The 26148-nt window shown below is 37.1% G+C and overlaps 1 protein-coding gene across 6 annotated transcripts in view; it reads right to left on the minus strand.

The window, feature by feature from the left end:
- LOC129576392 (protein pangolin, isoforms A/H/I/S) overlaps positions 1-26148 on the minus strand; it is a 131835-nt gene that overhangs the window by 64415 nt on the left and 41272 nt on the right. For all 6 annotated transcript variants that reach the window (XR_008688882.1, XM_055461489.1, XM_055461491.1 and 3 more), the window contains exon 5: positions 26065-26141. Coding sequence is in view for 5 of the 6 variants with exons in the window: in XM_055461489.1 (XP_055317464.1) it covers positions 26065-26141 (77 nt within the window). In the remaining variant the exon portion in view is untranslated. The remainder of the gene's footprint in view (positions 1-26064; positions 26142-26148) is intronic.

Raw genomic sequence — 26148 nt, forward strand, 5'->3', positions numbered from 1 at the left:
TGTTGGTTATGAATATATATATATACTATACGTGTTCTTGAGCATACAAAATGTTACGAAATGCGAATGAATCGCACTCAGGATGCTATATAGATACCACTAGAATCAGACACAAGCCGAATTGCGATTGAACAGAATGAGCGAGTGAGAGAGAAATTTTGCAAATGCCAGAACTGAAAGAAATTAAATGAAAATCCATTTTGAATCAATAGGTATGCATAAAAACATTCTTTTTTCGACATTTATCAAATGAAGTGGTAATTAAAACGGCTATTTTAGCTTACCGTCATTGGTTTTGAGATTCCACATTGATTTTGATGGATAGAAAACCAGTGTTCCCAAAGAAATACGGCAATTCCGTGTATGTTATGAAGGTAAAAAAGTCAATTTTTGATATGGCGGCCGATTATGCGATTTAGAATGGCGGACGCTGACGAAATCTAGGGATGAAACATACACACACACACACACACACATACGCGTGCAATTCGAAAACAGTGAGCAGAAGATGAAAAAACGCGAGGACCGAAAGTGAATTGTCGGTTCGTAACCAATGTTCTTTCCAAGATAATCAAGTGTCAGCACTCCCTCTCATCGTTCCCCGGCACCCTTTTTCTGACTTGAGCATAAAATTATAAATTAATAAAATATACATCCCATCGGGCTGTCGGTGTGGGCCTATATAAATCGAAAAATATATAAGGAACAAGAGAGTGAACTGGTTGTGAGACGTGGCACGGCAGTTGCAGCAGTGATTTTTGGCTGATTGCATGGGACACATTTACGGGCACTGCAGTCAGGAGTCGACTTCAGATTGATTGAAGTTGGATTTTTCGAAAACTTGTGCAATTTTTGGGCTGTTTGTGACATTGAGTGATGACAACCGGTGAATAGTCTCTAGCTTAAGAGCAAACACTTTTTTCTTCGGTGAAGACAGAGTAGGCAAGAATGGGTTTCACATTGCCCACACATTTTGCCATAGTCTTATTGAAAATAATTTGGGTTACGCGTTTCCCTTTGTTTTCACTTATATAAGCACATGCAAATCACCAACATACAACCCCACATTACACAGCGAAAACATGCTCACTCGCATATTCGGATGCAATAACAGAGCGAGAGAGAAGGAGCTAGAGAAAGAGAGAGAGAGAGAGAGAGAGAGAGAGAGAGAGATAGAGAGATAGATAGAGAGAGTAAAAACTCTGTAAATGATTTCCGATGTGTTCTGGATTCGAAATTCAATAGAGCCTGAAGATTTTCTTCTCGATGGAAAGCAAAAGCATCTAATTTCTGGAAATGATTCAACCGGGCTCGTCAGTACCCTCCCCTCGTTTACTCCTCTCGCTTACTCTTCTCGTTGCTTTGCTCGCAAAATGGTTTGTGGTATGGGGATTTCCCTCGTTTCCGTTTCTTTTCCTTGAACATTCAACATCAGCAGTAATAGCAACAACAACCGAAAAAAAATGTGTATTTTAACTTCATCGTTTAAAATTTTCGGTATTAATTTTTTTTTTAACTTTTATATCATTTTTGAGGTATTTTTCGTACATTGTGTTTCGGGTTTCGTCACGTTTTGAATGTTGAATATTTTGTTTTTGGAGAATCAACCTGATACGAAGTGGGAGCCTTACTTTTTCAGGCATTTTCTATGTCTGTACGTTGTGTATGTTTGCTTGCTCGGAATACATAGTAAATGCCAACATTGTGTACGAGCTATGTAAAATTTGCTACGTAGACTGGGTCTGGGTGTATTGTATGTATTAAAAATTCCTCATCTCCTCGTTCTCGCTCGATTTTTCTCTTCGTTCTTTTTTTTTATTTGATGTTGACTTATTTGCTGAATGAAATGATGCTGATGTTGTTGGCGTTGCCTATTTGTTTCTCTCTTGTATCAGCAGCCGCCGCCGCCGCCGCTGCTATCGCCGCCATCACCACCAACAGTATATTTTCGTATTCTTCGGTTCTCGTATAAATATATGAATTCAAGAGTTTTATGAAAAAGGAGCGCAATAAATTACTATGTTTTAAATTTTCGACAATGGTTCATGTTTGTGTGTGTGTATATCTCTCTGTGTATGTTGTATTTTGATGAAAAACTGTCGGCGTGTGTTATGTTTTTTTTTTCGCTCTGGGTTTGTTCCTGCACTTGGCGACATTGATGGTACGAGTTGAGCGCACACGTTCATCCTTCTCGTCGCGTATGCAGGGTTCATTTTTCATGTTGGAGGGATGGATTAAATTTAAAATAAATAAATGAGAATCAAACGAGAGAAAGGGAGAGAGAGAGAGAGAGAGAGAGAGAGAGAGAGAGAGAGAGAGAGAGTAACAACAACGACGGAAAAAACGGCAACGACTCTGAATGTATATCGAACGGCGGATGAATACTTTTTTTCCATCTTGTTGTGAATATTGCTTCTGCCGTCAACAATGTTTTCACTTCCACGAATCGATTTGGGGGAATTCCCAATAAAAAAAAAACAACGACACACACACACACACAGAGAGACGAGGAAAAAAAATAAAATTCGTGCGTTGAACAAGAGAGCGAATAATAATGCGAATATTTTATAGATGCATGCTAATTGTATACCGGAGTGTGCAATGGATCGAAAAAGAGAGATAAAATTTCGAGTGTGGAGAATTAGTATAAAATGACAGTAAAAATGTGTATAATTTTACATAGATTACATGCTTTCGACATCAATTTTTTTTTCTGCGTTGTATGTGTCTATCTCTCTTGCTTGTGCAAGTGCGTTGTTCACATCTCGTGAAACGAGTTTTCGACTCGATTTTTATTTACAATGTTACTATTGCTTTGAATATCGTTCGACATGTTCACAAATAAAATTGAATGTGATGAACCATGGGCACGTTCAATTCCCTGAGCACGCACCATGTTCTTCGCCTTTCTCGTTTCGTCGCTCAATTCATCCGATCATCGACACTGAAAATTCGATTTTCCCGAAAATACGATTCCATCTCCTCGTTTACCTTATCGAACATTTTCCTCCATCTTCGCGTGATTTTTGGTGAGGGTGAATGGTAAAAATGAGCGAAAATTCTCATAATTTGCATTGAGCATGTGTATATAGTAAAGGCGACAAATCGGCATCGCACATATACAATTCGAATGAGGGACGTGTATCGATGAAGAAAAGAAGCGAACAACAACAACAACAAAAAGAGAGGAAACAAAATAACAGCAAATGTTTTGAAGTGGCAAATGGAATGGGATTTTCCGCCGTCGAAATATGATGGTGCGCGTAAATTTGCTTGAGTGCATTTACGAATGAAACGTGTGTGTTCTTCAGCGGAACGCGAAAAGGAAATGGCGAACACGACATTGGCGCGCGTTCAATTTAGAAGACGACGACGTTTACATTCGAAGCTTGTGTGTACGTGTGTTTACAAATTGCTGAAAGGAATATGCGTCCAATTTCTCTCTCTCCACACAGAGCATAATAACTAATGCGATATTAGAATCGTTTGTCGAAATTTAATTCTTATTTGCTTTCTTCATCTAATCTTCGAAATCTCTCTTTCATTTGTGGCGCCACCATCTGATCCGCTTTTGACGGGCGAAAATCGTTTCTAATATTCATTTTTCAACAATATTATCGATTTCTGACATTTCAATTTTTCTTGCTAAACTAATTTCTCTATAGTTTTCCTAACATATTTCGATTTTTTTTAGAAAAAGTGTTTTTCAACAAAATTCAATTTTGAAATTCTGGGGTTTTAAATTCGGTTTTTGTTTAATTTCTCACGAAGAATTTTGTGGTGGTTTCAGTTTGAAGCTTCGATTGAGCATTTTAAAAAATTAACCCAAAAATGCTAGTTAATAAGATACCGATCTTATTAACATATTAATAGAATATTTTCGTTATTAACCTGGCAAATTTTTCAAAACGACTCATCATAAATGAAAACTGAAACCACCATAAAATTCTTCATGTAAAACTGAACCAAAATTCAATTCCAAAACCTCAATATTTCAAAATCGAATTTTGTCAAAAACACTTTTTCTGAGAAAAAAAAAACCGAAATATGTTAGAAAAACTATAAATTTCTCAATTACTTTGATTAAAAGTGTTGATTTCATTGAAATAGTTTCTGATTTGATGATTAATGGTCAAAGAATTCGTTGCGTCCAATCAGAACAAGATCTAAATCGTTCACATTCATTTGCGCCATCGAGAAAAAAGTAGATTCAGTTGCGTAACAATAGTTTACGTCCGCCCTCTGCACACGCAGTGCCCTGCGCTATACCACTTGTAATATAGTGGCAAATGAACGGAAAACGTCTGTGTGTTCTACCACCAACCGTACGCCATATACTATTTCCATGCCGAGTTACACTCTTTCTATTCTCAAATCCCCCATAATTTTTGCTCGCTTTCTCTCGCTCTCGCTTTATCTACGCGCACAATCTATCACTTTTCCTAATCATATCCCTCCACATGCCACATTCCATTGATCCCTTCAAGTATTATCTCTCACACTCACTCATTCGTTGTTATACTACAATTTATTACTACAATATTTGCTTTCAATTTTAATTCTTGCCCATTTGTTCACTCCCATCCCTGTCTCTATGAACATTCTATATACAATGAATTGCGCTAAGGAAAAAAAAATACGAGAACGCCGCACATAATCCAATCAAATTCAACGAAACGCGTTCACCCCGATTTGAACAAAAACGGCAAAGTGTTATTGTACTCTGCGAAACGCTTCGATTCCTCATCAATAGCAAAATACTTTGTCAGTGCAATGAATTTTGCTCATAGTTTCGAAGTATTTAATGCAAATTAGTTAGATTTACTCATGCGGTGGATTATTTAAATAGTTTTGAAATTCTTTGGTGCGAACGAATGAAATTCCTTCCACGGAAAATGAGTAATCATATATTTTCCCGATTGGAACGATGCAAAATCCTAAGAAGCACTTTTTGTAGGAAGATTCTTCGGTTTCTTGGAAAAAAAAATCAATGTGAAATTTTTTTTAACGCGATTGAATTAATGTAATCATGCGAAACAAAAAATAGCTCAACATTAGTGAAAAATCAAACATTTCTACCAGACACACAGATAAAATTCCTGGACAAATGTACTTTTGGCGACACTCTTGCAGGCATCATGGTATCGAATTCACAAATAACCTTTCGGCTCTTTGATCTCTACACAACGTATTATCTACTTAGTACCTTTTAAATCACACTTGCGCCTATTGATGCTGGTTCACGCAAATGAACAGTTCTCGATCGTCGTCGGTGGTGGTGGCCATATTTTAATTTGCATTATGCACGTGAGTCTCGGCAAAATTCGATATGAAAATCAATTGGCCATACCATAGCAATATATAGCATCGAATTAAAATTGTATGTATTAAATCCGATGTCTTTAAGACCGGGTGTTCGAAATACATACAATCTTTTTGTGTGATGCCATTTCGAAAAAATGCTAATTGGTGTCGAAAGAATAAAAAAAAAAAACACAACTCTCGCGCCGCTCTTATAATTTGTCATTGAATTTATGTGGCGCATTTGATTTCCCTTCTTTCGTATTACTTCACCCGAGCGAATCAATTTTAATTAAATTTGATTCGGTGTTGTACAGTATCTCGCCGGCAAAAATGTGTCTCTCTTGAATATTTCGAACCGAAAAGAAGAGATATGCTATATGCAAATGGCAAATGGGAATAAAACAAACAGGCCTAATCGATTTGAAGTAGCGTTTGGGTATGTGCTCGCGCGAGTGGCGTTAATGACGTAATTCCCGACTATGGATTTCGAATTCATGTTCCGTAAAACACATTGCAGAATGATCACGGAATGTTTTAAGAATTTTATTTTTCCATTTTGGGCAGCAGCAGTAGCAGTAGCAGCACATTCTTCGTGTGTTTTATGCTTCATATGGAATTTTCCAATGAGAAACACACCACGCCAAAAAAAAAATGAGGCCGGAGATGGCGGCCAAAGTGCAACTGCAAACGGTTTGTTCATCGATTTGAACACAATATGCACACGTTGCGTACAATTCATGGCATATTGAATAGCTTTAAGCAATAGTCATATACTTGGGCTAAAGTTGAATAGATAAACACTAACATTTTTCTTGTGTCACCAACATCGAGCTCATCGCTTATGCAAACACTTGTGTCCGAGATGCAATGAACTTTTTTTCGCGAGACCAAGTGAAATTCTGATGATGACGACGAAGACGAAGAGAATCCTCCTGTTCAACAATGTTGAAAAAAGTCATAAAATTATCCGGCAGCGCCACACAACCCCTGCACCACACTAACAAAACAAAGTAAAACACGAATTTGCGATGAGCGCATTCAGTGAAGTTCATTTCAATTCTTTACGTCGTTAGACGCACTCATGAACGCGACAAATTGAACGCATCAACAATGTTCCGTAATGAAAGAAACATTTTTTATTTATAAAAATAATGTTTATCGCGTGCTACGCTCTCACAAAAATCAATTTTGCACATTCGTGACATTTTTATTTTTTTTGTCTACTTTATTAACAAATATAAAAAAGATTCAATAATACATTGAACGATCTGTGTCACAACTTTTGACACTTGTCTCGTAGCGCTAGAAGTGAGCTGTCAGACGCTTAGATGCAGGACCTTCGCAGCGCCAGAACGAATATGTGAAATATATGGAATACTGACGAGACACTGGCGTTAATTGAAATTTTACATGAGAGGTACGCAGCCGGTTGTGCAAACACCGATCATAAATTATGAGCGAAAAGAAAAATTGAATCGTTCGGGCCGTTGTGTTGCTGCAGATTAGCCGTCATGTAATGCGCTCCAGATGCAACCAACTCATTACTTTCATTCTATTTCTAATTTCACGTAGTTGGATGTTTTCAATTTTTTCTCGTGCTCTCTTTCTCTCCCTCTTTTATCAGCTCTATTCAATGTTATTCGAGCAATGCGATATGTTTCATTATTCCCTGGAATGGGAGAGAAGGCAAGCTACCTTTATCGCATAATAACTACCTCACGATCATGTTTACATACTTTTGCTTTTTTTACCACAATTTGAATTGAATATAAACGGGGAGGGGGGGGGCGGGGTTCAGGACAACATATATACGCACGTTGGCCATAAAGTAGTCTCTGTTGCGCGCGAGCGACCGCGCGTTGTCTTCATCTCTGGTATGTGGAATATAAATGCCATGAAAAATATGTTGAATGCCTCGAAAATGTTTTCGGTGCAACGAGTTTCGTTCGTTTTGCAGAAAGTGCGAGAGCTGCGCGCTATTGCACCAACCAGCCGACATTGCACTTTCGCTTTATCAGTACAAGAATCAGTAAAGTTCTTTTTTCTTATTCTTCCATCACAACTAAGAACACAGTTTTTTTTTTTTTCAATCAGGGCTGTTTTTTTTTCTCTTTCTTCAGCGCAGTTCGAACGCTAAATTGGATACAACCAATAAATTCAAGCTGTTTCTGGGCTCGTTGTCCATTCGATTACGCTGATGCAAGCATGCATTGTTTCTTTTGGTTATCGTTTTTTTCACTTCGGTTCATTCGTTGAGAGAATTGAATGTTAACCATGAAGCTAAAAGTAGTATTTTACTCGGTTTTAGACCTTACGAAAATTATGCATATGCCAGCGATAAAACGAGAGCTCTATTCGCGTATGTTTCCATTTTTTTCTGCATTCAATTCGCTTGTAGCAAAGATAACAATAGTTTGTCGATTGCAGTTTCATGCATTATTTGCTGGTCCTCGAAGCATCGATTGCTTGCGGCTGCTGCTGCAGCAGCAGCAGCATAAGCACTGTAGCAGTACAGTGTACCCACCGTGGATTCCAAGCCCAAAAGCTGAGTTCACAAATTCATCTTTCATACGCATATGAGAGCCAATTTGCAATATTTGCGCTATTTATGCCTTCAACGTGAGCTTAGACGGTTGTTATTTATATCGGCCTGAGATTCAATTGTTGCACTATTGTGCTCTTCGCTCTCTCTCTCTCTCTCTCTCTCTCTCTCTCTCTCTCTCACACTCAACTCTACGTATGACTGCATATCCGTTTACCATTTTTTTTTTCTGCCTTGTATTTTGCTTGCTGTACTAGCATTGCGACGAAACGTGATTTATCCTCTTGCATTTACTGTGTGTCTGTGTGTTCGTATGTATAGTATATTCTTTGTTCAATTCTCGAGCCATGTTCAATGCAAATGCATTGTTAATAATCGACACCTTACCTCTTTATCGCATGGAATTTTTAGGTGCAATAACACAAACACACATAGAGAAACTAAGACTCTTTTTTTCTGTTGTCGTTGCTTCTATTCACAGCCCCGAAGAGTGTGAATGATTCACTCGTTTGGCGAAATATGTACAGAAAAATAATGCCATTTTCATTGTGTTCATGCGCTTCTCTATGGTTTTGCTTTCCTCGGAATACCACTTACCTGAAATGGGAAGAAGAGAAGAATGAATAGAGAAAAAATGGAATAAAACAATGAACATTCAAATGAATTGCAAACTAGCAAATGATTTTCAGCCCGACACATCGAGTGTTCACTTTTGGCGCAATTACATCAAATCAGAGAATTGTTCTGAGAACATTTCCGTGAGTCTTGCTCGCTCTCACTCACTCTCTCTATCTCATTTTACATTCACATTTTTCCTTCTTACTCTTGCTCTCTGTGCCAAGCTGAAAGTCAAAACTGGAAGTTTTAGTGTTGAGTCTATGAATTTTGAGATCGAATTGCCGTTAAATAAATCGTAGCAGTTGACATGCGGTAGTAGTCGCAGCAGCAGTAGTTGCAGCGCAATGGCACCACTGTTGGTGAGCAAAATATAATTTGTTTGTGCAGCGCAAGCGGTTGAGAACAAAACTCAATTATTCTAATTAATCGAACCATATTCTGCATATGCAGACTGAGTGGATTCCACAATAGTATTTAGTGAAAGCGCTCGAGAACTACACTTGAAATGTGTGGTCTAAGAGAGAGTGTATTGCATCGGAGTGTCTGCTGCATGGCATAAGCAGCAGCAGTAGCTTTGGAAGCCAGCAAATGCAGTAGCAATAGCCCATTGGCAATAGCACAATAGAGTGCGCGGTTTTTGAAGTCACTTTAAGAGACTCTATTGCAAATGATATTTGTTATTTGCTTGGAAGAAATAGCTTGTCGTTGTCGTTTACGTCATTTGTGTGCATGTGCATGTTTTAGTGGGCGATTTTATAAATTGCAACTCATCCATTTATGATATTGCCCTTTGTTTGTCTCATCTGCACACGTCCGCTCTCTCTTTCTCTCTCTCCCTCTCATTCACTCTCTCACTCTCGCGCTGAATGAACTGATTAATTAAGCTCACTTGACAATAATCGTATGCTCGTATCTTCAACACATTTTTCGAGCTTGATATATGCAAAAATGTCTGTTACGGCTCTCTTTCGCTCTCTCTCTTTCTCTCTCTCTCTCTCTCTCTCTCTCCATCTTTTCCTCTTCTTCCAACGGCACACACAGTTTTTCGATATTTAGCACGTCACACATTTCCCTTACGCTGGTACAAGAGCAGCCAGCCAAATGAATATGCAAACTCGCACCTTACTAGCCAATGATTACATGATTGAAAGTCTGTATTTATCGTCGAAAGTAATAATTAGTGCAGATAGCTCACTATATTTTTGAATTATCAACGTATTGCTACTTCTTCTTTTCGCCTTCTCATTGCGCCATCGAATGTGTATTGCAATTGAAATGCAACGTTCTCAGTCGAGAATGTCATGCACCGATTCACAAATATACATAGCGACACACTCTGTTCAAAGAACTCGATTCGAAAACATTATGCCGCTGTTGATAATGCTAGGCTGCCGACAACAGCGACGACGAAGAACTTTCTCCACTTCAACAAATGCGTCTTTGTACAAAGAATTCCATTTTTTGCGTCAATATTTGCTAGCAATCAACAATGCGATAATGAAAATGATATCACGAATTTTACAAATAGAGAAGGAGATGAAATAAAAAAATAAAGATATAGCGCGACTGGTAAATTATCAGTATGTCTGGAAAAGCATAAACATTTGTGTGTGACACAAAAGCCGCGCTCGAAGCATAACAACGATAACAATTTGGGATCCTTACATGTGAAGAGAAGAACAAACGAAAGACTCGAACAAATTGTTTTGACCACAGTCTTCTGTTTTTAGGAGGAGGAGTAGTGTTTTTTTTTCATTTGGCCTCAAAACTGCTGAATATTGATAAGTTTTGTGACAACTTTTTTTTTAAAGTTGAATTTTTTCGACTATTTTTGGTGTGTTCTAGAATAGAAAAATCGATCTTCACTTTGTGTTTTTTTTTTTTTCAACTGGAATGATCGATTTTTAGTTCGAAATTTTCCAAGTAAAATTCTCCAAGATTGAAAATTATGTCAATTTCAAACTAATTATTTTTAAAACTTCAATTTCAAAAATGGTTCGTTTCATCATTCCAACAAATTGTAATCGAATGAATTGAAAATCGATCGAAATCTTTTCTTTCTCAACAGAATCATAACTTCGGCATGCAACCACACTTAGCATATGAAATGATGAAACTCATCCAATCAAATAGAAAAAAGAACAAAAAGTAATGGATTGAATGAAAAAAAAAAACAGCCATTTATAAATTGTTGGATCGAGATTTGAAAAGAAAAAAAAAACGAAATCCGAACCGATTCGACGCTGGTATTTGTTGCAGTTGAGACAAAACAATGAAGGTTTTGAAATTAATATGCATGATATGGTATGGGACTTTAAAGCGCGATAATATGTTGAAGTGAGTCAAAGACACGTATTTTTTTCCTTCTAAACAGGTCAAATGATTTCTTTCAAACCAATCTCTTGATGATACGTTTTTCTTGGCACACTATTTCGAGAAGGTATCTCAAGATGGCTGAAAAAGAAGCAGCAGCAGCATTAACGGCTGGTTTTTGGTGTATGTTGAGTTCCTTTTCTTGTGTTCTGCTCTCTCGTTCACTCTCCTTTTTTGAAACTTTTGTGCTTGGAAACGAAGACAGGGGAGACGGGGACAAACAACAAAGTTTTTAGAATGAATAAAAAAAAACTAGTTTTTTTTTCTACCTTGTTAGTAATTTCATTATTATTTTTTAATTTTTTCCCTGTTTGCTTCGACTACGTGCCCCATCGTTCTCGCATGGCACGCTGTGTACTCGGTGAGTGTGTGGTTTTTTTTTTATTTCTGTTTTTGTATCGTTGTTATGTTGTTGTTTTTTTGTCGTTGTTGTTGTTCTTCATCTCTTCAGAAAAACACAAGACGGTGTGTGTGTGTGTGTGCGTTTTTTTTTCCTTCAATTTCCAACTCTATTCCTTTTTTTCAATTTCGTTGTTGTTTTTTTTTCTGTCTCGGTTTGTATATATTGAATGGAAGACAAAGCGAGAAATTTTTTCCGTTTGTTCCGTCTTTGGGTTGTGTTTGTTGGGTTATGGAGTGCATGTGCCTTTTCCAATAACCACTGTCACATCCAAATGTGTATTTTCTTGAGTTTTTGTTTCTGCTTCATTTTCTCGCTCTCTTTCTCTTTTTTACTGTTTTGTTTAATTCGATCTAAAACATTTCGATGGCTTGAAGAATAAATTCAGAAAGCGACCCAAGAAACAACACACAACGCAAGCTCTTTCTCTCTGTTGTGCTCACACAATGACGAGGACTTGGAGAAACAATGAGAAACGTTCATTCACATGCACATACAAAATAAAATCGGTTATATTAAAATTATTTCGTGTTGGCTTCGTTTCGTGGTGGAATATTGCCAGCCGCCGCAGCAACAGCAACCACACACAGCAGTACAAGCAGACGCCTGGACTGATGTGTGTATGGATGGTTGTTGTGGGCAATTTGGTGTTGTTGCTTTGTACATTCTCAGGAGGCAAAATAAGAAAGAAAAAAAAACATACTGCTATTGGCTCATAATATCCAGTACCCGGCTGCCCATGCAACCGCACTGTTAATCGTAGTCGATCAATACGATCTGCTGCATCGTTTTGTGTTAGTTTTCTCGGTTTGGTAATCCTTATTTGCTAGTAACAGTTCGTGGCCCGATAGGACTCGGCTGTTTTTTTTCTTCTTCGGTTGTCTCATTTTTACTGCGTCACAGCAGCAGCAACACGCAATCGCTAAACTAAAAATTGAAATGCATGACAACGACACAACGATGAAGAAAACAAACTGAAAAAAATACGAAAGAAAGAAAAAAAAACAACGCACGAAACGAAATAATTTGATTATGGGTTGTTAATGTATCCCGTAACTCAAGAGGACTCACTCCAACAAATTATCACATCTTTTGATTATATGTGGAGCGAACGCCAGACATTTTAACACGGAAATCAACTGTGTACCCCAAATTAAATTGATTGTTGATTTTTTTTTTTCTCTCTCGTTCTCTTCGCTTATTGTTGCATTGATCGTATTGTACAACAATGATCATGGACCGTGGCTCGCCGTTCGGAACGTTGAAATTTTTGTACGTTGTATTTCGCATTGGAAACTTGAAAACACTTTGGAATGATAATAATAGCAAGAAAGTGGCCTTGTGCGTGAACGCAAAAAGGGAAAAAAAAAATCAAATTTCTTAAAAGCAGCAATAAAACGCAACTATACTTTGTACTGATTACCATTGCATTGCTATAAATTGCACATATCCACATTTATTGGCCAGTTAACGCCGTGGCCTGCATCACATTTATGGTTGCAACGAAATGATTTTGAAAAGGAATCCTTCTTCAGCGAAACAAAAAGAGAGCAAGAGAAGAAAAAAGAGGCAACATCGAGAAAACTTGCAGTTGCAGCTCACAAAGCATCGCAAGAGCCATTGCCAATCACCGAACAAAACACAAGAAGGAGCAAAAGATAACGATGTTCACGTATTTGCTTGCATTGCACGCCACTACTAGTACGCAAAATCGTGTGCATTGTTTTTTGTCTGACTCTTTGCTCTCGTATGTGCTGCTGTATGAAGTCAAGTATTTTGTGACCATGCTCCTTCGAAATAATCTGCAATTTTACACGCGTTTCTTGTACCACAGAACGCGCACAAAACAATAATGTGTATCGCAGGCCTGTGCTGGTTTGCTGGCTTGTTGTGTTATGTTGTTTTTTTTTCTGTTTCTTCAACGCTTCGTTTCGTTGTTGGTCGTGCCTTTCCGTTTTCTCATGCACACATAAATAATACTGTATTTATTTTAGATGATAAAATGGAATGTGAATGGTATACAAAGTGGTTTACCTCTGATGCGCATCCTATATGTGTGCATCGTGTATGTCTCTCTAACTGGATTCCTTTTGGTTCATTCTGTTCTTTTTTCTCTTTTTTTTTTTTCTTAAAGGTTTTTGTTGTTGTTGTTGTTTTCCCAGTTCTGGTGCTGGGTAAACAAAAGACGTCGACAAGCGGAATAAAATTAACGCAACTACATCGCGAATGAAAAAAAAAAACATAGAGAAGATACGAATGACGACGTGGATACACGGATCGAGCGAGCGAGTGAGTGCATGGACGAAGAGTGGATTGTGATCATCATTGCTACTGCCAAATGCAGCCCATGATAATAGCCAACAAAATGCAAAACGCGGTCGAACGCAGAATAAATTGCGTCATTGTAACGATCGACACAGAAAAAAAAAGTAAATATGAACGGACTATGCGAAGATGTGCACATTTTCTGCGTCTCTCCCTCTCTCTCACTTGACACGAGGAGGAAATCTTATGCAAAAGCAACAGAAGAAGAACAACAACAACAACAAAAACGACATCGACAAAAATAATAACGACAACGAGAATGGCAACACATTTGCTTCATTAACCCAGGCTATATTGGCTTGAATGATATAGATACCAAAAGCAAATCCCGTAACTAAACGTAAACGAAGAGAGAGAGAGAGATAAAAAATCAATGATCTAAAATGTCACCGGGCATTAAAAGTACGCACGCGTACAGACTCTCTTCGCCCGCGTTGGCTCCCCTCACTCTCGTTCGATGTTTGCGCGACTTTGCCAATGTAAAACAATCATCAAGCAGCAACTTTCTTCGTCTTTTCACCTCTTTATCATTTTTTAACCAACAACAAGAATTTATCGTTTGTTTATTATAATTATCGTTACGGTGAAAATAAATTTTAAACGCTGCGCTCTGTTCGCATTTACATTTTATAGTCCATGGTATACACAGACTCCAACATCATCATGAGAGAGGATGGACGAAACGGGCGACGCAAATGCAATAAAAATGCATCGTACGAGAATAAAGAGAGAGAGAGGGAGAGAGAGAGAGAGAGAGAGAGAGAGAAAGAGAGAGAGAGAGAGAGATAAAGAAAAGCATAAAATGGCACAACCATTTATTGACGTTGATAATAATTATAATAATAAATATATTCATCTATTTTTCATGTAGCTGAATGTCGTTATTTTTATTATATTTTAAAGAGACACATTTTTATTTATGTACAATTGTTCTTGCGTTGAGATTCTGTTTGTTTTTTCCCACTCTTTTCCGATGTATGTGTGTGGTCATTGTGCGCGAGTCTGTTCCGATTGATGCGAAAGATTGTCTCCGGTCGACAGAGTAATAATATGCCCTAGACTCAGTCATTATCGATATTCGAACGAGAATAAAAAAAAAACGTTACTTGATTTATTTTTTTCTCTCTCGCTAAGTACTTGTTTTCCTTATTGATTTTCTGTACTCAAGTGGATGGAGATTAAGATTTCAATCGTTTATGCTTATCACATTTCCAAGCCACCATAAAAACAATTGAGACAAGATGAACGGGTCATTTTCCATGTGTCAAATGAACATAAATGCTGAATGCTTTTTTTCGAAAAGTTTTTATTTGTATTTTGGCTTATCACCAATGAGTGGAATATAAATTAACCATTTGTTGTTATCTTATCAGTCGATATCGGAAATTAGACATGTGCAAACCAACACCTAAAACCACATTGATTTTATGCTAATAAGAACCAAAGATAAAACGATGTTTATTCCTTTGCATTGGATTCGGATGCGTGATGACAACTGTGTAGGTTATATGAATCAAATGAAAGTGACTAAAACAGAGAAAAACAGAGTCTAAACGCGAATATATGCCAGCAAATCCATTCATAGCGCGCTTGTTAATGCCACGAATTACGCGAGAAACGAACCAACGGCAGCCAGTGAAAAGAATATTAATTATAAAAAAAAAATCGTATTCAGAAACAGAAAATGCGAAGCGCTTCATTAGACATTCTCATCGTCTGTGTCGAAAATTCGCATGACAAAACGTAGCGATCGGATAAATGTCAAATATAAATAAACTTCTACAATTATGATTTGAATTTGGCTTTAGCATAGGATGAAATCGCATAGTCTGGATAACTGAAATGACAACAATTAAGCGAGTTTGCTTCCTAGAACACATTTCTCATGCACACACACACACACACACACACACACACACATATTCATCGATTATGCCAACAGTTTCGAGTATTCTACACTCACTTAAGCTTGACTTGAGCGCTTCTCAAGAGGCAAACAACTTGAATTGGATTAGGAGATTTGCAAGTGATGATAAATTTTTGCTCTCTTTCGGATCTCATTGAATATTAAAATGAAAAATCCACGAATCAGAAGCAAACGAACGGACGAAATTCGCTGTGTGAGAAAACTAATTTAGTGTTCCGTATGGAACAAAAGCCAACGGTTTCTGCTACCAGTCAATGTTCTACCGACTGTTTCGACAACATGAACAAAAAATCGCAACAACAACGATGATGATGAGGAGAGAAAATGAACAAAACAAATTACGAAACAAAGAGTATGCAAAACGAAGAAATAATAATAATAACAAACAATTGGATTTATGCAAGAGAATTAGCGTCTTTGTACCAAGAAAAATGAAGCGGAACGAAATCCAGTGAATAGCAAATAAAATATGGAAGAGAAAAATAAATGAATGCAAAAAGAGTGCAATAAGATACGCGTGAATGGTTGCTGCATTGCCAAAGGATTCCAAGGAAATGGAATTCATGAACAGTGTGAAGTATTTCAAAAATAGAGCCCTCTTTGTATCCATCAAATCACCGAAAATGTTGAAAGTCAGCAAATCGAAATTAAGATAATGGACGGGGAATTTGAGACTGATTCTTAATTTCCAGATTTTTTTATGACATTTTTCATTTTTTTAATTTTCGCTTTTTTCAATTCAATTACAGTGGATAAATAAATTATTAATTTTGCTCTCGAATTATTAGACGATACTTTTGCATACAGCTCATGATTCCAATTGTAAAGCGAAATGATTTTATTTCCAAAATAACTGCTGTTGACATATTTCTCTCATTAATTGATGCGTAATACCGAGCCAACTCCTATTTTCCGCGCGCTCTGGACAAAATTTTGCTGCTGTTGTACGTTGCGCCATTATTCAATTCTTGTTAAAAAAAATATTTAGGCGTGTTCCTCATTTCTCAATATTGATTACACATTTTTTTTTTTTGCGCTTTTTGCTTTATGGAAAACAAAAGGGATTCCGAATAATCGTAAGAACAAACGGGGGCACATACAAGAAACAGAAAAAAATCCACGGACAACAACGATGTTTGAAAACGGTCCCGGCCGTTTTTTGTTTTGCATTGATGATATAGTAGATTCATAAGAAAAAAGAATATGTTGTTGTTGAAAAGGATGTTATTTAATTAAATATGAGAATATTAAACACGGACGGCTCATGAAGAGTGTGTGTGTGTGTGTGTTTTTTGTTTGTTTGTTTGTTTCATGAACAAGCGATGCCGAAATCTCTCACGCATTTCATGCTTTGAATTTGAGAAGATGGAGTGTGTTGAATTGAGTTTTGAGACGAGAGAGAGAGTAAAGAGCGCATGATTTTATCGCCATTTTTAATAGAATCCAGTTAAGTTAGGCGATGGTGTGACATATTTCATGGAAATTAATGGCGGCAAAATCGTTTCATCCGAATCGGCTGCGGAAAAAAGAGAACAGCTAATAATTAAAAGATTACTGGGGTACTTTGTTTAGCCGTTTTCTCTCTCTCTCTCTATCTTTCTGTTTTTTTTTTTTTCATTTGACCCGAACTAACGGAGTCTGGTCTTTCTATTCAAATTTGGTGTTTGATGATTTGCTTCATGATTTACGATCGTCCACTTTTTGCGTGACAAAAACTACCTGCCCTGGAAGAAAGCTGATCGGTAGCAAGTGTTTGGTTTGTAAACTATGCTAATCTAATGACCATTTACTCGTTAGCTCTTGGGGCCACTCTCTTTCAACACCTATGGATTTTTGTGTGTTTGATGGTAATTTTACAAATAAAAGACATAGAAAAAGAAACACGAAAAAATGATTCAGATCGGTTGCGTGTTGAAAGCCGCGCGACACATTCAGAATGTTTCAAAAAGACCGTCTCTCTAATTTTATGGGATGAGAATTAGTAAAATTAATTACACATGGGGCACATACGAATGCGCGCACGACCAACCGACCGACCGACAGCAAATGTGCGGCCTAACAAGCATTTTATTCTGTGCACAAGTGACGAATCAATGTTGAAAACAAAGAAAACACTCACTCAAATACGAATCACATATGCGAGCAAGCGCGTTCGCGCATCCAACACAATCGGCCACAGTGCCAAGCAATGATTTACCATTTCAAAATGTGACTAAATTTAATGGTTCTTAGAATTTTGTGAAAATTCGACAGTAAAAATACCGAAAAAAAAAGAGTCAAATAAAAATCCAACAACAACATCAAGAAATACATGCACACACATACACACTTAATTTCCTTTTTGTCTCGACAGAAAGAAAAAAAAAACGAACGAATCGTATAAAAGCAAGGCATTTCGGTTCGCAACAATGACAAGAGAGTGCGTGCGTGCGAGCATGTCGTCAAAAACGACTTGGATTTTCTCTCTCTCTCTCTCTCTCTCTCTCTCTCTCTCTCTCTCTCTCTCCCTGAGTCTTTTTTCTTGATCGTTTGCGCATTTATTTGCCCCCTTTCGCTCAAAAGAAGAAAAAGACACATGGTTGACAATCGTTAAACTGCAGCAACCAAAAAATTGAACAAATTATCAGCAACTGAAAATCGAATGTTCGACTGCAACAGCTCGCTCCGCTTTACGCAAATCTACAATCTCATCGCATTTTGATGAATCACAATCGATTGTTGTGCAGCAATTTTAATTGGCGCCGATTTTGACTTTTACCGCTTTTGAGCGGCTTGCTCGATCGCTCCACGCTTAATCATTTCGTATTCGGAGAGAAGAAACACTGGAAAAACAAAAACCAAAAACGTAAACTGGCTCGATATTATATTTAGAAATTTGTCCACGTTCACGATCGGTTGAAATTCATCACACAGGCCATAAAAAAGCAATTTGGTATTTAACCGCGAAATTGTACACACAGCATAGCGATCACACATTGATGATTATAAAAAAAAATAACTTGGCCCAAAACATATAATAACACAACCAAATCGTTTCAAGTAAGTGTAAAATTCACAAAATGATTTAACTTTTAAGTAGCTGTTCTTCGTCTTATAATAAAACATTTATATATTTGAAAGTCATTTTGTGAAATGTGCGCACGGCTTATCGCTGTAAGAAATCAACGCTTCGACATTCCTAGCGAGTCGATGCATCTCGTTTCCAGCAATCAATTATTGACATTCAGTTCGGAAAACCAAAGAAGAAACATCACCAAAAAAATAATCGCTCGAGCGCGCGTGTGCGCGTTCATGACATTTGATATCTCGATTCTTGAATATTTTTCGACTGACTTGTCCAGAAAAAGACGGCAAAAGAAAAAAAAAACTTTTTTTTCTGCATCACACAATTCTAATCACCAGCAATAAATAATCATGAATTATTGTGAATTGGTCGGCTGTAAATCATCAATGCTATAAGTTTTAGTGTTTCAACCGACAAATGTATCGACTGAATGATAAATGACCAAACGCAATGCACACATTACTAATTTATAATAGCATGCAAATGGTTTGCAACTCTTCAGCCACACGCACACAATGAAAGCAGCAACAGCAACAATATAGATTATGAGTGTTGCGCGCAAGCGTGCGCTCGACTCTATTTACCGTGAAATTCGAAGCGTTTACCGCTTTCCCGATATTGAGCAGTGAGCGTATGCGCGCGAACACACAAGAGCAAGCATGAACCTGCTACAATTTCTATTGTCATGTTGTTTCACAAAATCGCCCGTCTCATGCTGGAGCTGGCATTCCACACACACACACATGCACATACGAAGAGACAGCCACTCAGCAAATGCAATTTATTTCTCTGATTATTGCTAATTACCATGTAGCATATGTAAGTTCATTTTAGCCACTTGATCGTGTGTTATTTTTCATTAAGTTTTTTTTTCTGTCCTTTTTTCTACTTCGTCTGTCTTTGTGTCTCTTTCATTTCGGGAAATAATGCTAAAAACAAAAGCATATCACATGAAATGTTACTGATATTTATGAAACCATAACGACTTCGTTCGCTACGACGAAGCGCGATATGTGTGCAAGTGACTTTAATAAATGTGATAAATTTATGTGGTTGTGTCCTTTGGACTCTGTGTCTCGCTGTTTGATGTTTCTGCCTTTTCGTTTCGTTTTGTTTTTTTTTTCTTCTCGGGCTTGTTATGCATATAGGCAAATGTGAGCGAAGCGAACGATCGCGTTCCAAAAGCCATACAACTTAAAAAGTCTCCAAACTCCATATAAATCATAATATCTACACATTCTCAGTCTTAATTGCAGTGTCTTTATCTGTGACGGCAAAACTATCCATTTGCCATTACACTTTATGACATTTATATTTTGTTCACCGAATGTCGTTGACTATGTCGCTTGTTTGTTGATTTCTCTCTCCATCTCCCTCTTTCAATGCCTTTGTATGTCTTATGCCATGGCGTTGCGCTGCTCTAAATCAATATTCCATTCCAAAATGCACAGTCTTTGCAGCGAATGTGCAGTTTGTTGAGTTTTCGTCGACTTAATTTCTATTTCATTCGCGCAATTGAAATTTTTCGCCTAATCGCATGATTTATAAACTAATTATTTTGTTCAGTCAAGATATCGGCACATGCGATCGCGCCAACCATTCAGATCGATGACTATGTTCATGCTGATCACGAGCTCGTGGGGCCGAACGAGCATGCGCTCGCGTGGCCGCTCAAATTTATCATAAGAAAGTGAACGAAAATCTCGTTGCGGGAACATTTTCAATTAAGCATTCAACGGAATAAATCACACATTGCAACGGGATAAGATTGTGGCCGGAGAGTGAGTGAAAGGGAGAGAGAGAGAGAGAGAGAGAGAGAGAGAGAGCCAAAGAGATCGTGTGGATCAACACATGGACTCATTGCGATATATGTCGACTGTCTCGTCGTATTTTTAGTATCAATTGGATGCGATGATGCGTGCGAAGTAAAGTTTTATTCGCATTTTTGGTTTCGCATGTTTTTCTTTTTATAGAAATTGTCTGTGACGGAATCAATTCCATTCGCCATTTTCCAAACGCTTTTGTTCCGAACGACATCACCGACACATTTATTAGGGGGAGGGAGAAACAACGGCGACATTTCTTTTCTCCGCATTTTTTTTTTGTCTTTCGCACATCATTCATAGACGATAGTGGTGTGACTGCGACAATATTAAAAATGACTTACAAATGAATTTTAAATTCCATTCTGAATGCAATTCATTCGAAAATGATTGACTATATTCGAAGCGAGTAAAAAAGGTCGAGTTTAAACATCGAACTAGACTAAGACGGGGGTGTTTCTCTCTTTCATTTCATCAAACGCCCTTCTGTTTGTGTGCGATGACTGTGCACGTAATTATGACATGCTTAGCCTCGTCGTTGCAACGCAAACAAACACACGCATGGAATGGAATCGATTCGAAATCAATGTTTCGCAATTTCCGGGTATCACCCGGTATTTCACTGATTTCTTCTCATCATGTAAACGAAGCCCTGAAGTTTCAACTTTAATCAGTTGAAGTCTGACTTCGTTCAATTCTTGTACCAACATGTCAAACTGAGTATGGCATGTTATACTGAAGTAATGATACACACCCTGTGAAAATGCATCATTTATTGGCTCATACATGTCACACATAAATCTATACTCTTTACCGACAAATAGGTGCATTGCATTGTGTGAGTGGCTGCGCCACAAGATACACTCATAACTCATATTACTATTTTTGTAAAATCTGAACGAAAAAAGAATATAACTGGTGAATGCATGCACGGTACATTAATATTATTTACGCGTCTGGAGAATTAGCTTGTGTAAACGAACAGGGAATTGGCGATTCAAAAACGAAGTTAAGTAAGTTGTGTCGGTGTGTTATTGTCATCGTCATCATCATTGAGAGAGTGTTTGTGTTGATTGAGGCCCTGCGTTGATGGAACATAACAGCAACACGACAACAAAACATGGACAGAGAAGAACAAAAACAACAAAAACAAGAACAGCAGCAAACTCGTGGGCAGTTTGTTACGCACATGCAGCCAATTTTGCATCGGAGCTCATTTTTTATGTAGTTCATATATAATTGAAGTGTTTGAACAGGTATAATCTTCATATCAAAGAGAAAAATTAAACAATTAAAATCCATAAAAGCGTTAAAAATCACAGTAAACACACAAGAAGGCACAACTCAGAGAGAGGCAGAGCAAAATGCATCTCAGTCTCTCTTTGTGTGTATATATGTGATCAATATAAAAATGTAATGTATCAATTAATGTTAATATGAAATAAGCTGCGCTTTTTTTTTGTTCATTCTTCTCCCCAGTATTTTTCTTCTATATTTTCCATTAGCTGTACCTGTCTCTCACTCACAACTTGTTAACCATAAACAGTGTTACGCATCAATCAACCAAATTATGCACACACTCAATGAACAGAACCTTAACTAGCTCACGAAAAAAATTATTGCACATCTATATATCTTGTATGCATATTAAATGTTGTCTTAAAATATTCTATAGGAAAATTGAATTACAGAAAAAAGCACACACACACCGGAGGAGTGTGAGACAAAGATGTGGAGAACTGGGGCCACCGATAAGACAAATAACAAGCAAAAATTATGAATATTATGTTGTAATTGAATTTAAACATGAATATTCTGAATAAAATTGTATTTAATATTTAATGGATGTAAGGGCTTTGCGCATCCGTCTTGACACTACTCTTATTTCTCTCTCTCTCTCCCTTTTGTTTCTCTTTTATTTTCTCTTGGTTTTAATCTCTCTGATTGTGATAATACGCCATTAGATGGGGTATTTATTTCAATCAGTTTGTGTGAGCCTTCGTCTGTCTTCACACTCCAAAAACATCGATAAAGCAATTAAAAATCGTTTATAGCTCTTGCTCATCTGTGATGCTCTTTGGACGGACAGACACACACACACACGCTTCTTATGGATCGAGAGAGAGAGAGAGAGAGAGAGAGAGAGAGAGAGAGAGAGAAATAGAGTTTGAGACGAGAGATCAATTGATGCGCGATAAGAACGCTCACAATCTCGGATTATTCGAAAAATTGAATTTTGACTGATTGTTTTATATAGCGCAATCAACGCCAATAACCCATTCTGTTTGATAATTTTCACATGTTTGAAACGGCGCACTAATCTCCTAAGAGGATTGCCGGTTCAAAGCTAATGATTTACCATCGTCTCTAGTTTTTTGGTTGTGTGTGGCGATGGCAGCGGCTATAGCGGCAGTGGCAGCGGCAAGTATGTGTGAAATTCACAAAGTATTCATGAAATATATAGCATTAAAAGAAAAGAACGACGATATTTTTCGAATTTAAGATCGTGCGCATCTTTGTGGTATACGAAGTGAAGTGAAGAAATAAAGAGAACAATACAAAAATTAAACCTCGTAAAACGTAGAGATTATAATAAATTGGAACGGTTCGACTAATTGTAATTGCAATTATAAGAGTTAAAACCATAAAAAAAAACTATACATATATAGTTTAATTAAAAGAAGTAACACACTCTCATATTAAATTCAAATCGTAATTAGAATATTGTATTCATTTAACACACGATGCGGACAAGTGAGCTAGCGCATACATTTAACAAAGCCAATGAGAAGAAGAAGTAGGGAAAAAAAACACATAGAAAAAAAAACGACGCTCAGATAAAAAGAAGAAGCAGAAGAAACAACAGAGTTACAGGAAAGATAGCAAATGCAGCGCACGATCGACGCACCATCATCAATAATATCACAACGGAGAAGAATGGAAAAAAGTTGATATAATGAGATTTCTTACACAGATCAGTGTTTCTTCTTTTTTTTTATGCGTCACAATAAAAAGCAGCAGCAACAACAACAACTAACTGAAGTGCTGGATTTCAACTTTAACCTCTTCTCCAGAACTGATAGAGAGCTCACTATCTTTTTTTATATCGTTCGCTTCGTTTAAATTACGTTCATATAAATTCCATTATTCATAATGAGTACACTGAATGAGTTATTCACTGCACACAACCGATTTGAGTGCTGAATCTAAGAAATCGAATATAAAAAAAAACCAACAACAACAGCAACACAACGGCGAAAGACGGACGACTTATACATGTTAATGTATGTTTTGAGGCTTTCAGCATCATGTAGTCTCTCTTTCTCTCTCTATTTTGTTATATAGACACTCATATGCATATATGCAGTTTGTCGGTTTTCTGGTTGATTTTATTATTAATAACCACATTGGAACATTTTCAATAACCAGCGCACACTTGCAATCATGCGCAAGTTGCCTGCTCTTTTTTTTATAAACTTCCCACCGCTTGTCTCATTCGCTCTTTTACGAACGAAGAAAAAAAAGAGAGAACAGAATCGATGTGTTTGGCGTTGAAACGTCACATTGTCGGTTTATTTTGGCATCGATCCGTTTTGTGCAGCCAGTGAGACTCATTCAATGCGCTTATGTACTCTTTTTTTTTCTACTGTTCAATGTGGTGTAGTAAATTATTATTCCATCATTACAAACAATACCCTATTGAACATATGTGTGCTCTAACTCATTCTATCGTATGTGTCTGTTGTTTTTTTTTAGCTTTGGTCGTTGATCAGCTTTTCTCTGTAGCTTATTAATAACCTTGTGGTCTTTTCGGTGCTTTGAACTGACACCACATACTTGAAGATGTCGCCATTTCATTCTATCGCATAGTTCAGCCACATGAACCATTGCGTCATTCGTGTTTGTATCGAGAAAAAAAAAAACGTTAATTGGAGCGCAAAATAGTACAGAACTTTTTCGGAATCTTTATTTGCAGCACAATCGAAATGGGAGATAATGCTAAAAGCAATGATTCTGCGCTGAAAAAAGGTTTCATGGATCGAAAATAGTTTCGACTTGAGATTTTGAGCTTGAACTGACTTTGATTCAACTCAAACTTCGAATATCTTTTTCATTCGTCAGGAAAGGAGGTTTCCTGCTTCGAAACATCATTAATTGAGACCATCAATTTGAAATGAATTTTTTTCCCAAATAGAAAAACAAAACACTTTTTAGACAATAAATTCGAAGGCAAATAAACATTGAACCTGCATGTGACAATTTCTTGATAATCAAATTTGCGACGCATTGAAGTGTTCGATTCAACTATAGCATGTGTGTATCCACGTGCTTGCATTCTAAAAACAAAATGAAAACAAACCGCCCGAAACGTGCATGACAATATAATTTTTTTTTATCGCTTGCTAATTGACGCAGGCAGGCGATAATTCCCCCCCCCCAAAAGGTAATTAAACTCGTTGATCATTACATCAGCAAGCGCACAAGTATGCACACATTACGAGATATTCGCATAAACATATCTCATATCTCTCGCTTGATTCCGGCGATTTTGCGCCGATTGTTGATATTTTTCCTCTAAATGTGTGGCTTTTTTACTTTTGATTCGGCAGCACATATTTTTGTTCATTCCTACCGCCTTTCTCTCACTCTCTCTCTCTGTCTTTCTTTTCACATTGTTGTATTCTTTTCATTTTGCTCGTATTCTTCCAAAATCAATTTGTTCGTTCACTATATAGATGCGCATAAATGCATCACAGTTGAAATGTACAAAAAAATCGAGTGATAGAGAGAGAGAGAGAGAGAGAGAGAGAGAGAGAAAGAGAGCAGAGAAATAACAAAATAAAACGCATGGATTTTCGTTTGATGTCGATGAGTTTTACCCTAGTGGCCGTTATTCGTACACCAAATGTAAATGAAAATAATTGTTTCGATGGGAAATTAAACGTATGTAAGAATGAAAACCGTAATTATTGCATTACATTACGCTGTGTGTACGCTGCTGTTTTTTTTTTCTCTTCTGTTTCTTCCTCTCTTCATCATGTTGATTTCGTTCGGCGAACAAATCCATTCGCATTCGGTGCATTGGATTTTGTTGCTATTACTGTTGTTGTTGTAATAGCTCTTCACATTTTGCGTAAGAGAAAATTGCATATTTAACGGCACTGCATGAACCGAACCGAACCGATGACTTGATTTACGACGGCGAGAACATTGAACGAACGGAAATCGCATTGCTCAAACATGCCTTCAAACATTTAAATATGAAAATACTTGCTAAATTTGTAGCATTTACGAGCAATTACTAATGATTTAAAATGTATTTGATCAAGAGAGCGAAGGAATATAAAGAAGAAGAAGAAGAAGAAGAAAAAAATGTATCCGAGTATGTGCACGCCTTCAAATCGTACATAATATTGGCATGTATTTGGTTTCATATATATATATAAAGAGTAATGCATCTCGTAGTTGCACTGGATTGATCGATCATTTGCAGATCGTTTTTATTTCATTTTGTTTTTTTTTTTTTTCGTTACGGAAATGTTTTGAATCAAAACATTCAATTCGTCATTTGACCTCGAAATTCAATTGGAAATCTTTCTTTTCGAAATATAAACACAATTTTTCTTTCTATTTGAAAGTAAAAAAAAAAAAAATCAAAAATGAAGGAAATGATGCAAGTGAACTCACCATTGATGCAGCTCCATTTGGATATGAGTACGGAAGTGAGATGTAGTTGAATAAGTTATTGTGTGTATCAACTTTTCCTGTAAA

This window comes from Sitodiplosis mosellana, unplaced genomic scaffold (genome assembly GCF_009176505.1).
Source record: "Sitodiplosis mosellana isolate CC-2019 unplaced genomic scaffold, AAFC_SMos_1.0 Smas_scaffold_6181, whole genome shotgun sequence".
Lineage (NCBI taxonomy): Eukaryota > Metazoa > Arthropoda > Insecta > Diptera > Cecidomyiidae > Sitodiplosis > Sitodiplosis mosellana.